This window comes from Tigriopus californicus, chromosome 5 (assembly GCF_007210705.1).
Source record: "Tigriopus californicus strain San Diego chromosome 5, Tcal_SD_v2.1, whole genome shotgun sequence".
NCBI classification, from domain to species: Eukaryota; Metazoa; Arthropoda; class Copepoda; order Harpacticoida; family Harpacticidae; genus Tigriopus; species Tigriopus californicus.
Window position 1 is genome coordinate 13993510 of NC_081444.1, and position 18303 is coordinate 14011812.

At 41.8% G+C, this 18303-nt stretch overlaps 1 protein-coding gene across 1 annotated transcript; it reads right to left on the bottom strand.

The window, feature by feature from the left end:
• Nucleotides 1-4857: 4857 nt before the first annotated feature.
• Nucleotides 4858-17074, bottom strand: LOC131880545 (probable C-mannosyltransferase DPY19L3). The gene is made up of 11 exons (XM_059227208.1): nucleotides 16476-17074; nucleotides 14082-14300; nucleotides 12837-13189; nucleotides 12407-12527; nucleotides 11774-11908; nucleotides 10341-10580; nucleotides 9886-10249; nucleotides 9309-9564; nucleotides 9042-9219; nucleotides 8209-8364; nucleotides 4858-5387 (listed from the first exon to the last, which is right to left on the bottom strand). The coding sequence occupies exons 2-11, from the start codon at nucleotides 14262-14264 to the stop codon at nucleotides 5232-5234; spliced, it is 2142 nt and encodes a 713-aa protein (XP_059083191.1). The 5' UTR covers nucleotides 14265-14300; nucleotides 16476-17074; the 3' UTR covers nucleotides 4858-5231.
• Between the last annotated feature and the right edge of the window lie 1229 nt (nucleotides 17075-18303).

The following is an 18303-nucleotide window of genomic DNA, read 5'->3' on the forward strand; positions in this document are numbered from 1 at the left end:
ATCTCAACAACGCCAGCGACATCTTTCGGTGTTCCTCGAGGTGAGTCTGCTCATGGAGAAAACTCCCATAAGCCCGTTTCAGACTATGACATTCCTCAAGAAGAACCAGTCTCTGGTTATGGCGTTCCTCAGGATGGACCAATTCCTGGTTATGACATTCCTCAGGAAGAACCAGTCTCTGGTTATGGAGTTCCTCAAGAAGAACCAGTCTCTGGTTATGGCATTCCTCAGGAAGAACCAGTCTCTGGTTATGATACACCACAAAATAAACCAACATCGGGATTTGGCAGTCCACAAGAACTGACACCTGCTGGTTACGATGTACCACAAGAGGAACCAGTCTCTAGTTATGGTGTTCCGCAAGATGGACCAATTCCTGGTTATGGCGTTCCACAAGAAGAACCAGTCTCTGGCTATGGCATTCCGCAAGAGGAACCAGTCTCTGGTTATGGCATTCCAAAAGAAGAACCAGTATCGGGATTTGACATTCCACAAGAAAAACCAATTTCTGGTTACGGACATCCTCAAGAAAGACCAGTGTCCGGGAATGGCATTCCACAACAGGAACCAGTAATCAGTTACGGTGTCCCACAACAAGAACTCGTCTCTGGGTATGGCATTCCACAACAAGAACCAGTTTCTAGCTATGGTGTCCCTAAACAAGAACCAGTCTCCAGCTATGACATTCCACAAGAGAACCCAACTCAAAACACGGGATTTCATCAAAATAAGCCTAATACAACTCCAAATGACCAAAATAATCCCCGTTCTCAATTGACGCCCAACCATGGTGGGTCGAAAGGCAATATTGGTCCAAACCAACCACATGCTCATCAAGAACCGGTCTCTAGTTATGGAATACTAAAACAAGACTCCATTTCAAATCATGGTGCCATACAGCAACCAGAGCAAAGTTACGGCGTACCCCTCGATACACCCATCGAGCTGCCCTCTACAAACTACGGGGTTCCTCAAGGGGTTCCATTAAACACCCAATTTGGCGTCTTTATGGATGATCAACGTCAGTCACATTCAGGCTCCTCGTACGAACCAGATGATAACGATGACGACGTTCCACCACCTACCGCTTATGGAGTGCCATCTGGTCAAATCATTGATTCCCAAGAAACCCCACTGTTTAGTCATGCCTCAACAGGGTTCTTTCAATCCGTGGAAGACTCCGTTACTCCACCGCCTGTTTCTTTTGGAATCTCAAATGAAACACCCTTGGACACATACTCGCCCAGCGACGTGGACCCTCAGTTGGACTACGATGACATTGGCAATATTCCTTTGTATTCGTTTCCGTCTTCAAATAATGGCAACAGCTTGGGATCATTCCAGCCCTTTGATCTTGGTCAGGCTAATATCGGATCTGCGCAAAGTTTGCCTCAGCCAAATCCGACATATTCCACTGAGAGTGTTCCACACGAGTTCCAGCATCCAGTCACGTTAAGTCCGACCCAAATCAACTCGAACTCGTTCGGTGGGTTTCCAAGCACCTCATTGCCCTCTTATGAACCACCTCAAAGGCCACCAAGGCCGGTCAAACCCAGTCAAAAGCCGCGACCTCAAAGCTTTGTTCCCGATTCGAGACCCCCTGCACCTCGAGTTGAAACCTCCGGGGATTCTTATGACCCATTTGCATTCCAACAGGGCCTCAAAGATTCCAAAGCCAAGCGAAAGATCAAACCCGAAAATCTAGGAGCAGAGGATCAAAGTTTGGAGCCTTCCAATGAAGCCCCGGTCAGAGTTTCACCCGACCAAGACTTTGGTCGCATCCCCAAAAGCTTGCCCAGTAACATTGAGAGGCGAAACATGTTAATGAATATCATTCTCAGACCCGGTGGTGGCGACAAGTCCAAGGCCCTTCCTCGTCCACGGGTTGATGTTCGATCTGAAGGCCCCAATGTGATCATTGTCAGTATGACTTTTCCTGAAGAGGATGATATCAAGGGCCTTCGGGCATTCACACCGACCTCCAGAGCTGATCTGGAGCAACTCGTTAACATTGATCAAATCATCCCAGTGCAAACTGAGACCATTCGGGAACTGTCCCACGATGGGGAGCTTCAAGACTTGAACGTGGTGGCCGATTTCGATTACAACAGCAACACCGACGGTGGACGAAGGATCAAAAAAGAGATTTTGCCCGTTCTAAGGGAACCCCCAGGTTTCAAGCCGCCCAAGATGGAAGTGGTGGTATCCAACTCGGATAGTGTCAAGTATGTCAAATCCAGACCGGCTGGTCCACAACCGGTGGTTATTCCACCTCCACCCCCACCCAATCCTCCTCGACGCAAACGAAGACCACGATTCCATAATAAACCAAAGAAGTGGAGCTTCTTCCCTTTCTAAAAATCCATCCACATCAACTGATAATTTATAGCGTTATTCTTAATAAAAAGAGAGAAAACTCGTCAACAGAAAGCTGACGTTTAAGTCGAACACAAATCGAGAAATTATTCAATCGTCTACGTAAGTGAATCTAATCGTACCCTCCATTTCAAGCCATAAATAATAATCTATACCTATTTGAAGGTCGTGCCGTTGTATTTGAAAATTGCGACCATAGGCGTATGTACTAGAACATGGAATCTATTCACAAAACATTGAACTTGTGGTGGCGTATTCGTTCTGAGTCTCACAAAAATTTAACCCTTGGCACGCGGTCGGTAGTGGATGTTTCCCAAATTTGGAGCGTATTCATGGCTTCTGAAGTTCTTCTTCTTGGCAGTCTGGTAATTTCAAGGTCCTCGTTACGTTAAGTTTGACATTAATCATGAACAAGCATATTTAGACCCGATCCCAATTGTCGTCGCGTTGCTGTGTGTGTGTGTGTGTGTGTGTGTGTGTGTACGTATGTGCTCTATGTGTGTGCGCTCCGCTTACATTTTCGTCAAGGTTCATAGTTCGTCGATCACTAGGTGCATACAAATAGTCTGTACCCTTGCACAGTTTAGTACGAGATATACATATACAGTAAATGGTAAGCGGACAAGAATAGAACGTGGTTTCCGCATCTTCAATCAAAGTGACTCGCTAATCTGCATGGAATGACACCAAATTTCCGTCAATTTTACACTGGCGTTTGTTCTTGTACCGCACAGTACGAAATGAAGTTTCTTTTGTGAATTAAGCCATCCGACATCAGGAAGGATGTTTGTCAAACTCGGTTTGGCGCATTGGTGTCAAGACAAAGTAATATTATTTTTACACCATTGGGTCGCAAGGGCCCAATACTATAAAAAGTGTGTCTGATTACCGGAAGTGCGTCCTAGGAGGTGAGCTAGAACGTGACATGAAGTCATTTTCTTATTAGGTCTTACACACATTCATTGACTAAGATTGAATTTGTAAATTTAGCAATTTGTTTTCAATGGTTTGAATGTTTTGAGTTCAGGAGTGATTGGTAACACCTCAAATTTGATCTGGTTTTGTAATCTCAAGATGAAAAGCAAAGAGTAGGGGTATCGTTGTAGTGACCCGAAAATAAGGCCCCTAGGCCTTCGAATACGAGAAGCAGAAGAAGGGGTTCAAACCGTCTTATTTATGATTTGAGGGGTCAGAATTATTGTACGGGGAAACAATGTATTATCCAAAATTGGCATCGCCTCTAACATACAGTGCAATTTATTTTGAACTTATTTGAGCAACATGTGTTTTAATGAGACTCAAAAAATTACACAGAAGAAAGAAAATTGTAGTGAAGCGCAAAGAAGGTATTTAAACACCATCAAAATGATAACAGGAGCAAACTTCAAGGTTTTCTTAACATAGCACAAACTGAATAAATCAAAGCCAAAGAGAGATTTTATATCACAATCGAGAGTAACATAGTTATTGGAACTAAATATTGGACCTCCCGATCAGTTTCTTACACAAACATAACTGAGTTTAGCAAGTGGTCAAAATAGATTTTTTCAAGCACCAAGAAGCATAAAGTTTCTGAAAATTGCATAAAACCTTAATGTGATTGACATTTGTGTTTATGCTTTCTTAGGCAACACTTGCGAATACTTGGTTTTTCTATCCTGGGTCAATGTTTGTCGAAGTTGGTCAAAGATAGGTCATACATAAAACTTAAATGGTCGACAAATTGGGAGCCCAACAACGAAAAACAAATGCAACTAAAATGTTATTCAACTGCAATTTGAAATCAATAGTAATTAATCACATTTGGAAACTCCAAAAGCCATTGACAAAAGTCAGACCTAATAATATTTTATGTAACTTTTATTTTTCCATCCAAAAGCTACAAATCTCATCTATTCCTTGTACTCTATGAGTAGTTTTCCATGTCCTGTATCTTGATGTTGCTTACTCTATCTTCCGTCGTTTCCATTCATCTCGTCCCAAGGAGATGTCCAAGTCAATGACGTCGCACTTTTCCCAAATTACACCTCAGGAAGACGAGTGAACCTAAGAAGTCAGGAGGACATTGGATCAAATTAATGGATAAGAACCCCTCATTATTCCTCCCTCAGTTATGGTTTTGTGACCACAAATTGGCCTATGACTCTGGACCACGGTGTTGGCATTCAGCTTGTCACAAGGATGGATTAATATGCTCCGGTGTCAGCCGTGACTCCGTGAATTGATGAGGTTTCGAGCCCAATGGCCTCGAGAATCGAGGATCTTCCTTTCAAGTATCAAAACGATTCTTTTACTTCTGAAGGGTGCTTACGTCAATTTCAAAGACGTTCTAGAATGCCTTTTTTGGATATGCAATGTCCTAGAAACGTCAAATTAGGCTAATTTCTAATATATGCATTGGACACCACTTATTGCTCTAAAAGGATCTGGATCTATTGGTATTTTTCCGTTCACGGACGAAAAGATTAAAACATCTCCGAGTTATCACACAGCTCTTTTTTAATGCAACATTTCAAACATACTCGAATGAAAATTCTCACGGCAAATTCGAAGATCGAGAGGTTCTTCCAACATAATACGCCGATCAAATATACGAGCCATGATCTGGTTGGTTCCTTGGTTTTTAAGAGTGCCAAACACGGTGAAGATGATGACGAGAAATGAACTACGATGAAGACATGAATTGGTTTTGAGTTTGCGAAGAATGTACGAATGCTGGGAAAATGAAGAAATCAGTCAAGAGAGCTGACCTCTAAAAGCAGTGCACCAAGTCCGTGGGAGAAATCCGCGCCATTATCACAGCACATTTTGATGTGACAAGTCTCACTTGTCGTGATGTGTCAATACTATCGTGATCACGGGAGCACTTGATACACGCGGAATGTCCGATTTCCGAACACCTTCTTGAAAAACCTCGTGAAAGGAGCTTGACCTTTGCGGATCTCATCGCAAAACCGCCGATGGGGGGCGTGCACCAAATGGGCGGGGTCTCGAATCCCGTCGTCAGGAATCTGAGGGAATAACGAGGAGAGAAGAAATGCTAATTGTTGCTTTACTTAAGGATATAAAACTATTAGACTGTCCGAAAAGGTAAGGTTCTTGACAAAAAGAAACATAAAACACACTTTGATCCTTGAAACCATAGAACACATCTATTGGCTGTTTGAAAATGGTCTAACCTTTCCAGCTTGATGAAAAGTTGGATTCTGAGGAAATTCAATAATTATCGACTTAAATACGATTTGTTTCCGTTCATGAGTAAGGACACAACAGGTTAACGCTGGTCTTATCTAATATTTTCTAACCCCGTTCTCTTCAGTTTGAATTAGCCATAGGTTTGTCTTTACATCCCAAAAATGTTCATTTATTCGAAATAACCAAAAATAAGACTAAGAGTAGAAGACGTTTTGTTGCTGCCAGCCCTCAATGAAAATTCTCTGGGAACCATCATCGAACTTGGTCCCTTTCCCTCAATTAGTGCGAGCAAATCTATTCGTATCAGGGCCTCGTCCAGATTGCCTCCTCTACTTCCATTGATATCCATTAAGGAAGCCCTAGATTTGGTTATGCATCACTTGCTCGAACAAGGTCAATCAAAGGAAAATCTGTCGGAATCCAAGGCCACACATGCGTAAGGTAGGGGGATAACTTGTCAAAGTGAGCTGAGGGAAACCTGGCCATCTGTGCCAACTACTATGACATTTTACGATCGAAGATGGACACATGGAAGCATACCAAATTTGGCATCGTCACACCATGGTTAGGCACAGGCTTGGGATTGTCACCTGAGAATCCATGTTGATGGAGTAGTATGAGACAATCAATGAAGTTGAAAATATGCTTGACATGAAAATTGATGGATACCAAGCATGCTGGAAAATATACGTCAACCAAACAAAAAAACGCAAGTCGAGCAATTATTGTTCATCGTTGTAGGTCAGGAATCTCGAAGTATCGAAGAAGAAGAGACCACTTTTTGATCTTCCATTATCTCGTTTAACATGAATAGAATGATGACTTCCAATGCAAGTAATGTGTTCCATGGTTTGATTCTAAGATCATACAGTATGGTTCTAAGTCAAATTTTGGATGGTCCAAAACCAAAAATGAGAATAAACCTTGAAATGAAACTTGTAAGTTGGGCAAAGCCGATTTGCAAACGGGGTATATTTTGATATTGTATTGCGACTGATCGTAATCTTTGGTTGAGATTCAGTACCCATACTGAATTATTGCATTCAACTAAAATGACCGTGAGAGCTGATGCTTTATTCCGAACCAAACAATATTCATCGATTTTAACGGCCAGTTTTTGTCTACAAACAAGTCAATTACTTACATTATAAAGCATAACCATTATGAGGGAAGGTGAAATAGTTGAGCCCATCAATTATCTTGCTTGCTGAATTGCCATGAAATCCACCCAAAACATGGAGATCATTAAGATCCCCACAAAAAGACGTATCCCACAAATCTGGCAAGGATCTCAAATTTTAAAATATGCCAAAAACTTGACTTTGAGCTTTATCTTTTAAACGGCGGACCTCTCCAGAACTGATCATGGATCATGGCATAATAGAGACACACTTGCCATAAGACAACACTTTCTGTCTCTTGCGACACATTTAAAGAAAAATATTGCAAATGGAAATTCCAAGAAAAAACCATTAAAGTTCTTATTGAGCTTAAGAATGGGATATCCCGTGGGTGTTCTTCTCTTCATGGCCGAAAAGTGAAGCATTATTGTCTCTTTGCCAAAACTCAATAGGAATGTGTTGTGATCAGAGAATTTTCTGCAGCATTTGTATCTTGTACTTGGAAGTGGCAAGGTCAAAGTTCAAATTAAAGCCACAATTTACAGCAAATTATTCCCATGGGGTCTGTCAAAGACAGTATACAAACAGTTTAGCCGATCATTGTCCTTTGAGAAAAACAAGAGTATACATTCAAGTGGGGAAGAAAATAAATTTTGAGGCGAAGGGGAGTATCATTAAGGCTGCTTTACATCTACACTTTTCCTTAGCAGATATCATTTTAAGACTCGACTTCAAGTTTCTACTTTGCTCGATATAACCTCATTTGAAAATTTAGAGGGGAAATTTTTGTTGTGATATCATTATCTTAATACGTAGAGTATATTGGTCATTGAGATCTCACAATACCTGAACTAAGTACGGTATGCCATATGTTTGATCGTTTTCAAAGAAATGGTGCTTGATTCAGATTAAAAGTGCGATGGGTTCAAATTCAGATAAAAACCATAAAGAAAGAGTGAGTTTTTCAATCCAGAACACCCAAAAACTCGTATGTATGTTAAGTGCTTGAACTTGAACTCCAAAGCCGTTGTTTCTCCCAATGTGCAAAAATTAAGAATCTACAGCAATAATTGTTTGGTTCTTTTTCAGTGCAAGAAATCAATCAGATAAATCCAAAATGCACTCTTTAAAAATATTCGACTTATTCTACATAAATAGATGATTAAGGACTTCCACTAAGTTTGAAGAGTAACTTTTAATAAAACGCCAATTCTAGAAGCCTCAGTGTCGGATAAATAAGTTCCGACATTTTTTCACTCCTCCCCCCGTTACTTATCACAACATTGTCACTTTAAAGAAAACATTCATCCCTTAGTTTAATAACATGCATGCATCGCAAGGAAACAACCCGCAAAGAACCACTACACCAAAAATCGATTTTATCTTCACTTGATTGGATCCTTATTAAATATACTAATACTATATGTACATAATGCAAAGGATCCGCTTTTTGTCTAATCAAAAGTTTCATGATAAAGCGAGAAACCAAGAACACAAAACAATAATGTTCTCTTACATGTCCATTGGTCAGGTCCATTGTGGTCGGGAGATTGCATCGCTTGTCAGATCTGGACAGACAAATACTATCCTCCAGGATGATGTAGGATGTGTTGTACTTGACGAGAATGTCGTGAACCTCTTCAGGTGACTTGCGGGCATAGATCTGATACAACTGCCAAAGAAAGAGAGAGGTCTTGAATGTGGAGGTGAAGTAGAAAAAAAAACTACATACACCCAGCCTTGCTAAGTTGATTATCATGGCCTCATGTCAATGCTGCTAAGACATGTCATTGACATTGAAACACTTCCTGATGAGAAGATCATCATGACTTGCCAATCCCTTTTTCTCCACAATTACCTTTACCTTTCCGATTCTAGGTACATGCGTATGCTATTGCAAACCTTTTCTTCTTGAAGTTGGAGAAGGAAATGTGACTTCAACCAATGCATTGATGCAGAAAGGGTGAATACTATTACGGTTATATTCCAATCAATATAAAACTCCAAGGAGGTCGAAGGCCGACAAAAACCGCAATAAATCAGCATAGCACTAACTAACCAATGCTGCCTGTCTACCGCAACTATTAACATCACCAACAGTTACGATTTGAAGTCGTCGGAGGAGATCTAGTCCATTCATCTTTCTCTGCCATCAGGTGCCATATTGCATCTACGTTAAGATATGCGCGTGTACGTTTATGCTAATTTTATCTAATCGGAAAGTAGCTTGACAGTTTCTCTTCGTCTTTGTTTCGTTCCTCATAAAGCCTGATAAACGAGCCCCCAAAGGAGGCCATTGTGGCAACCAAGGGGACAAGAGTCGTTGCTTGCTTAGTTGGTTGGTCGTACCTCTTTGGTGCGATGTCGGAGTTCCTTGTCCTCGAAATGAGGATGATTTGTGAGCGGCCTTCCGGTACAAAGTTTGACTCCCGCTAAAAGCTGCATGCTTCCCGTAAACGCAGCATTAGGCGGGGTCTGCTTGGGGATCCATTCCATTAGTTCCACCGTGTCTGGATCGTGAAACTCTCTTTAGAGAAAGAAAAGACGGAATTCAACATATCAGTAACCAGCAATTGAGATCCACAATTCACACACGCCTTATGTTGAGACACGTACTTCAAGTCTTCGAGTTCCTCGTGGATACGGCCTTTGTACGAGGAGTAGAGTGCGAAAATGCACGAAGCGAGGATAATGTGTCTCAGTAAATTTGTGAGTTTCCAATTCCCTCGACCTCCTCCAAGTTTGGAGACCACAAAGCTCCAGAGACCAGGATGGCAAACCATCACGCTTGCAAAGATGCAAATATATGGACCCCAAAAACACTTCATCCGCAGAGTGGTCATGGCCAGAATGGCCAAAATCAGGGACTGCCCTAAAAATAACACAATTGGAGTCACAAAGTTGTCAATCCGTGAAGTACTTGATCGAGGTTTTCGAGGCGGAAATCCTTTTTATTGTTCGGAACTTGTTTGCACAGCTTTGCCGAAACTACTCACGAAACCCAGTGCAAAAAGCTTTGTTTCGTGCCAAAGAGACCACGAACTTACTGTACAACATTTCTAGGAGACCAGGAGTACTTCAAATTAACAAATGAATTTGAAGTCCCAATAAGAATGTTCTAGCCATTCGAGGAAAGTTCCCCGAAGTCGATTTGATTGTATTCTGGCGAACAAAATTATATTTGGATGCTCACCAATGTGGAAACACCATCCTTGACTCATCTTCCTGTCCCGAATGAAATCCACGTCTGGATTGGATCGGAACCAATGATAAATTCCGGTTGGTTCATGCTTCGACGCTTTATCTTCGGGTTTGGCCTTATGATGCCAATGCCAGAAGACACTCAAGGCTATGAGGATCACCTCAAGGATCACAAACGCGCAATAAAGGCTCATGGAACCACTCTCGTTCATAGCGAGGTAGTATTGCCATGGGAGTGGCTGGAAAATGGGTAGGCACAAATAAAGGCGAGTCTCAAAATCCGTTTGATCCACAAAGCCGAACTTGGATTGAACAAAGCGAAAAATGTGATTGTCCGCGTCTTGACCAGATAGAACCTAGACAAGTGGATAAAGCAAATAAAATGTGGTTCCATATTGTTAGGTATACTAGTAAATCGTAAGTGGCACGATTGCCTCGCATTCTTACTTTCAAAAGTGTGTTTATGACGATGGTTGAAATTATCCCAAGACCAATTTTGACAATGGACCACTGAAGGTTGTTCCATATTCCGGGTCGTCGAACACGACCTTCGTTGTAACTTTGAAGGATCACGATAGCCACAGGGATCAAACTCACCACAAGGGAGTTGAGAACCATTGGCTGATAGAACTGCAGATACCACACGGTCACGATGGCACCTAAAATGGTTGCCAAGATCTTGGAGACCTGCAATAAAACCCATCCAAAAAACGATATGTACCTTTTAACAAGTGTATTTGATCTCGAGGCTTAAGTCTTGACGCCTAATGTTCATTCTTGATTCATGATGATTTGTTGCATAAACAAGAAAAATAACTGAAGCCTAACTTGCTTAAAAAAGTTGTATTGAATGCTGGTCCAATTGCTGGATAAGTGAAGAGAAAATAAGCAAGATGACGTCATTCGATGGAGCAAAAGACATGGCCAGCTAACTTGTACCCTGCATGCATTTAATTTGCCGACTTGTTGAAGCGAACAATATTGCTATATTGAGCCAAGGTTAGTGCTGAGGCGAGTCCGGTAAAAGTTGGACTCGTACGAGTCCCTTGATATTTTGACTTTTTGCCGGATTCGTGTCTTTTACTAGAGTCAGGTCAAGCAAAATTACTCGTCTTGCGATATTGAAAAGAAAAAAATGAATAATTTTGTGTTGACGAGCCCGGTCAATTTCGACACAATCGAGAAAAAGACTCGAGTCCGAACTAATGTTCGTGCAGTGACGGAACTGCATCATTTTTTCATTTTTTGAGTTTTGTAGCACACCTTCACTCAATTATGGTAAATTCAATGGTATTGCGGTGCGAGTTGGTTGTGATGCTTGTCCAAGTTCTCCCTCCATAAAATGCCCAAAATTAGGGCGCCAGATTACATTTTTTGCAGAATTTCTTTTACTTCACATGCCTAATATGTGATCCATGACAATGAAGTCAGGATATTCATCAAGATGAATAAGCTCCACATCTATCTTCAAAATATGTTGACCCATTCTTGTGCCAGTTTTCCAATGGATTGATAAAGGGACCTTTTCGAGGAACTTAGCCTAAATCGTAAGCAATGAAAATTTTATGGAATTTGATCCAACAGAACCATTGCGAAGATAACGCAAACTAGATGTAAGAGGGAAAAAAACTGAGAACGAATGGCGGTTCATTCATTCATCTACCATTCTCTTTTGTCTCGAGTGAAAATAAAGAAAGAAAGCTAACTTTTTTCGGGGAAAGCTGCTCACTCTGACTGAGAAATAGAGGTCAAATGATTTAGATAAACGCCCAACTCGCCTCGAGTCTTCTCCTTGAGATTCTGCGCTCTCGACACAAACATCAAAACACCCTAATTCATGTGGAACAAAATGGAAAACAAACCCAAATTGGGACACCAACCTTGTTGTTTTCCAAGATTCCCAGAAGAGCAAAAGCAAACAACACCAAGCCTTGAAGGAGCAGAACAAATTGAGCAAATTGCCACGTGACGGTTAGCAAGAAGGTCAGTAGGTAGATAGCCATCAAATGCAGTTTCTGGAAGAGATCACTAACATTTTGGAGCCCTCGTATTGGATTAGCATTGCACTGGTTACCTTGACTTGATTATTCAACACTTCAAAAGTCTCTTAAATATAGCATTATGAAATAGGCAAACAAAAACTGACGTTGTGGCCTTCTTTTTGCCTTTAAAACATGTTTAAAACTGCGAATAAAGAAATGCAGTTGTTTGTAAGCTCAACGGCTCCGTTTTCGCTACTGAAAAACGCGCCTGTCTACTTAATTTTATAATCGTACCATAAAGAATTGATCATTGGAATAACTAGAGCGGGAAATCTCAATTTACCAATCTGTCAAATATAAAGCCACTTTTCTCTCTACATGGCCATTCAAATCAGCCAAATGGAATATGCCAGGCACAAAAAATGATTGATTGATCGGTCTCCATGCTTTGATGTGAGTGTTCCTTTTATTGGCTCCACATTCATCTGTTTGAACTGCCAGGAAATCCCGTATTCTTAGGGGAGCTCTTACCTCGTACTTCCGTCCTTTGGCATCGAAATACAGTCCAATGGCGAAGAACTGAGAAAATATGAAAGGCAGAGAGAAATGTTCCCGAAGAGGAATTGTGAACTCTACTCGCGTCACGTTCATTCTGAAAGAGTGGAACGTTGTTTTTATTCAATTTTTAACCCGACTCTCGTGGGTGTGATGCTGGGGTGGACGGACGCTTCAATGAGCTATATCTTAATGGTTTCTGGCAGGTTTTCCCACACGAGAACATGCTTTGTGTGGCAAGAAATCATCCAAGCACGTCAGACATGGAACATGCACCTTCGAGGGAGAAAGGTGAACGGTTGGTTTGGGGGAGACCAAAATTACTTTTTTCCATAAAGCAAAGATCTTTCTTAACCCCCGAGATGGTTTTCAAGCTGAAACAGGAAAAGTTGGACGTGATAAATACCTGTGACAGATAAGAAAGGCCGTCATAAGAACGCCTGAGAGCCATGTTCCACTCAAGTTCCACGTTATCAGATACATGGCGCACAAGAACATGCCTTGAAGCGAGAACACTGAGTAGATGTAGAAGAAAATGGGTCGGAGCCCAAAGTTGATCACCCGATATAAGGCCGCCAAAAAGAGCTCCTGGTGAATGTTGAAGCGATGAAAAATGTTGATGGTTCGACCGTGTTCCGTGATCGTATCGGAGCGAAGTTCAGACATGCCTTGATCCAATGAATGAGCATGAACCAGCTGTTTGTAATACGAATAATAAAGGCCTTGTTCTGTGCGGAAGGATATCTCTCGCTTCACTTCCTGAAAACATTTTACAGACATTGTTTTCTAATGGAGTTAGATTCAGTTTTAGACGGAGTTTGTTATAATCTAGATCAATTTTAAAAAAAGAAAAAGAAAATCGCCCGAAAAGCATTTAGTTTTTTGAGAACAAGTTAGATATAGAATGGATCGTGGCGATTGTGGCGCCATCCATAATACGGATATTTCTATTTTCGCCCGCCAAACCTCGTCAGTAAGTACAGTGTACAGCTTAAGCCAGAATAATTATTTCATTACCCATACAAAATGCAGAAATAATCGTCGTCGCCTTACAATAAATGTAACAAAATATACCAAAGCAAGTGGCATGCTGTTTTTTAAAAATCGATCGCCTATTTGTGTCTCCTATATTGTTTAAAAGCGGCCTCATCTTGAGCTACATGTCAGTCACCTGGCCAAATTGTAGGTAATTCAATTTTCAAACGCCAACAGGCTAGTTTGCAAAGCAATACGTTTGTGACTGCTGCCTTTCGATTTTAAAGTACTATTGAGTGAGAAAAAAAAACCAAAGATGGAAAATGAAAATAAAGATAATTTTGACATTTTAATTGTTCCCGAATTCAGTTTTCGCAGCCTCAATCATAAAAGAGGCATACCTAAGGTTTGAAGTCCGTTTCTATTGGGGCACCCGGTAGACTGGTACAGCAATTTTCACAGTAATTTTTATTGTGGTCTTCTGTGAGCCAAATTTGGAATTTGATCCGTTTGCCTCCATAACAATGAGAGGTGAATAATTAGAATAATTCTTTTTGCCACAATTTATCATATACGTATGAGAAATTCATTCATCACCTCAATGTCATCCAAAAGTGCTCACTTTCCCTTTTAAGGACCAGATAATCTCGCAAGGAATGATTTGGTCGCCACTTACTTTAATGTTTACGAACCAAAACTGGTTGTCGTGTAGCTGTGCCAAGTAGCCTGCCCAGTGATATGCCAAGACTATCATGACCACTACTCCCAAGAGCCGATTGGCAACCTGAAGAAAAATTATTGGCTTGCTTCGACGGCTCGTGGAGTTCCTGTCGTTGGTCACCGAATCCTGCTTGCCCATCAACGTGGTCGAGGATGACTTCTTTCCATTCGGTTTCTGTACAAGACAAGAAAGAGAACCATAAAGAAAGGAAGACCTTCAATGGGGAACACAATATGTAAGGTGATTGGGTTGGCGGTGCATGCTGACGAAGCAACCCAAGGTTACGAATCCAATCATGACCAGACGGTTTGACGAACCTTAATCGAGTTCCACAAGGATGACGAGGGGGAAACGAGTCTCTCGAAACTGACCAACAAAGGTCGGAAATTGGTTGATTACTTTGGGTCGCAAAATTCAACCTGATCTAGGGAATCTTTATGATGGCTTAATTCGATCTGCCATTTAGATAGCATGCCACATGTAAACATTGAGTACTACAAAAGACAATCACAGACCTTTGTAGGGTGTTCCATGCACACAGACGGGATTAGTGTCACAAGTAAATATTTGTTAGGTACCGAGGCCTATCTGTAATTATTCGTGCTTACGCCGAGGTTGTAACCGGGCTCAAGGGCCTTGGATATGCCGACAAAACATTCGTACAAGGGCTTCATTCTTTCTTCACCAATAATGCCGACTTGCGTCTGCTTGTATATGTAGAATACCAAATAGCCTCCAACTTATCATCTAGAGCCTCTTCTTCTTATTGGTCGTCGTAGTCTTATTCTCGTCGTTTTCTTCTTATTCTCCCAGCAAATATGGCACTCATACGTGCCTCTCAAATAACTGGGCCCAAATTATTCTCATCAGCCTTGGTTGGCCTTTAATAACAGGCTCTTGGGAAGCATTCCAGTTAATGATAGGGTGTTAAGAATTGCTTAGCTCTCTTGAAACTTAATCCGTGTTAGTTGCCTGAGCATTTGAACCAACCTTGAATGCCTTAAGTGGCTTATATGTGTGCAGGTATCAACTAAGTTCCCCAGTTTTAAAGTATTAGAATCGTGGGTTAACCAACCGACATCGTGTTTCCTATAGCCTCCCTACGCTCCATGAAAAATGTTTTACGTTTAGCACTTCAGAGGGCGCTTTGTCACTCAGCCTCTACCAAATAGAGGGCCAATTGGGCCGATTCCTTTTTATTGGATTATAATCCGTTTGTGTTGTCTTCGAATAGTTCTTTTAAATTCTTATGCATAATTAGTGACCTGGGTCACATAATTTCCAGAAAAGAAATTGTGTTCAAGGCACGGCACTAGTAGTTTATTTAGCAATCTACCGTGCCTCTTCCCGTTTTCTTTGGGCCCAGTGACGTTGCAAATAAGGTACCTTATAGAAATCAGAAAAATATCCACCAAAAGGGCTGTAGAGCATCCTTGAAGGTATATCCCCTTGACCAAGTTAGAGAGCTTGAAAACAAATACGATGAATGTTCAAAGCCTGCCGAACTCGTAAAAAGGAGAAGGCCTTCAAACCAAAATGATGCTCCGTATGATAATGCAGCACAATTAGCGTGCTACAAAAAGACAATTCAATGGTACTAACCACTTGTTTGCAGACTTTATCTGTCATCACCAGAGCTGAACTCATGGCAAGCCAACACAATACAATGGTACTTTTATCATACAAAAGAAATCGGACAAAAATCACTTGCCTCATTCAGACTTGGATGTTGCAAGGCTGGGAAACATTCTATCGAAATAGTTATAGAATATAAATTTCTTCGTATTTTTTAATGCCTATTAAATGAATAACCCCATCCAGTTGTGCTATATAATTCAGGAAAGTTTTTTCACCCCAAAAAACAAACAAAGCCTGAGCGGATCAGCTCATGCCTCACTGCTCACAAGGTCACTCTTCCAGAATGTGGGCTTGGCAGTGAAACAACCGGAACTTTTGGATGCTGTTTAATTGAATTTTTCTCTCCCCAGGAACCAACGTCATTAGCTTGTTAGGGCCCAGGTTTTGAGATGCGAGAGCCATGTCGATAAATAGGCATGTTTTCTTTGAGTGCACAGACAGTACAAACTACAAACGGCGAACGTCCTTCAGTGTTCCCTTTCATGCAAGTGGGAACAGATCGGGAGGGAAATCACGAGGAGTGTAATCTAATTTCTGTCGGAAAGACTCTTCCGTCCGTCTATTCGCCCTTGGCACATGCATGGGACTTCTGAAAATATAGCCCGACTAATTACGACTACAGATGGAAAAAGAGTATACTCTACACATCAAGATGGGTTCTATTGCGGCTGAAGCAAACGAAAATGCCGTAGAGCAAGGAGCTCTCCTTACTCCATTAACCCGATGGCCTTGGCAGATCTCTCTTGCAATAATTTCCTCGTTTTCTGTTTGAGTGTTTTTGGAGGAGAGAATAACGGGATTGTCCGTGAGAGGAGAGGCCTCCTCATTGGATCGATCACATAATGATCCGTCGGTGTTGCGCGATTTTTGAGGCCCCGCGGAAAGGCCACCAATGCTAGAGTACAAGTCCTCGCTTGTACGACAAGACTCTTCCTTCTCGAAACTGTTGTAGAAATCGTCCTCTTGGCTCTCGAGGACCGGATCGAAATTGGACTCCAAGTTAAGACTGGATCTTGAATCACTAAACAATCTTGGAAAAGACCCGTATCGCGTACCCCCTCCGAGCACATGACCATAATTGGCACTACTTGGAGGCTGATACTTGAAAGCTTGTGATTTTTGAAGGTTCAGGCCTTTTCGGCGGGTTCGAACCCCGTTGGGGAGCTCCACCAAATCTAAGTTGGCTCTACGCTTCAAAATGTAGGGGTCCTCATCACACTGATTTCCAATGATAACGGATTTGAAGCATGAAATTGTGATGTGTCTGAAGACAGTTTTGAAAAAAAGGGCATCTGAATTGATGCTATCTTTTCAAAGGTAGCTTACTTCAAACACCTGTTGAGGGTACTTGATTCAGCTGAGAAGAATCCGCGGTTTTTCATCGTGAAAAACAACTATTAGCGTAAGTGCTCTTTTAATCCAACAGACGCACAGGTGGCTTCAAATTCATGCTTCAAATCCGTTTCCTTCCCTGGGGAATCACATCCACTCTCACATTCCGAGGGTGGGCCTCAATGCGGCCTTGAAGATTAGCTGGTGTTTCGCCTCGCCCACCGTAAATGGATTCAGCCCCCATTTCCTCTAAGGCCCCACTATCCTCCCTCTCCAATTGGAGCGAGATGGATCGGTGTTTGGGCACGCCCCCGCTGGGATACCTACCCGCAGAGCTGGCTCCGTCGAGGCTGTCATGGCGTTGGAAGAAACGATGCGTGGGCGTGCCTCGACGGTGATGACTTTGATTTGCAGATGGATCTTCTCGGAAACGGTAGAGAACGTCAATGATGTCCTCACTCGGGTCCATGAAATCCGGGCCAAGTGAGCTGATCACGAGAATATTTGACGTCGTGGATGGATCATTATTGGGACACGATTCAAAACCCGAAGTTGGTGTCCGAGGAGATGACGCCTGGAATCAATGTATTCTGTTTTATAAGTGTGTGCAAACACATTGAAGACACGCTGGTATCTCGAACGTGTAACGCCAAGACACAAGAACAAGGCGAGGATGAAATAGAAGTAAGATTGATGGTTAAAGCTATTTGAGATACCATTAGGACTTTGACCATTTTCCTTGGGAGGGTTCATATGAAGGACGGAAGTCGTAAATTGGGTAGGTGTCAGGAAGTATGCTTAACATCTTGCCCTACCTACTCCTACGACGTAGTTCTTAGAGGATTACGGATGAAGCTCAATTAATTCTGATCAAGTCACTCCTGTTGACAAAAAGCCATTTGTTTCCTCCAAAGGTTGAGCATAAAAAGTTAAGACTCGAGTTTTTTTCTCACAGAAAGATCTGTGGATTCAGGTATCGTGACTGTTTGTCTCAAGGTCGAAAGAAGTGCAGTTTGAACAGTGACTCCAAAAATGGGTTTGTCAGTTGCTTTGTCTATGTTGAAAAAATGGACCGACATCGGTTGGTTCAATGCTACACATAAATGACATTGATTGTAAGAAAGAAATGTGTCTGTTGAAGGCTTCTGAGACCATGTTGAATTTGCGAGCTGGCTTGAAGCAAAATTTTATTCCTTGTTACATCAAA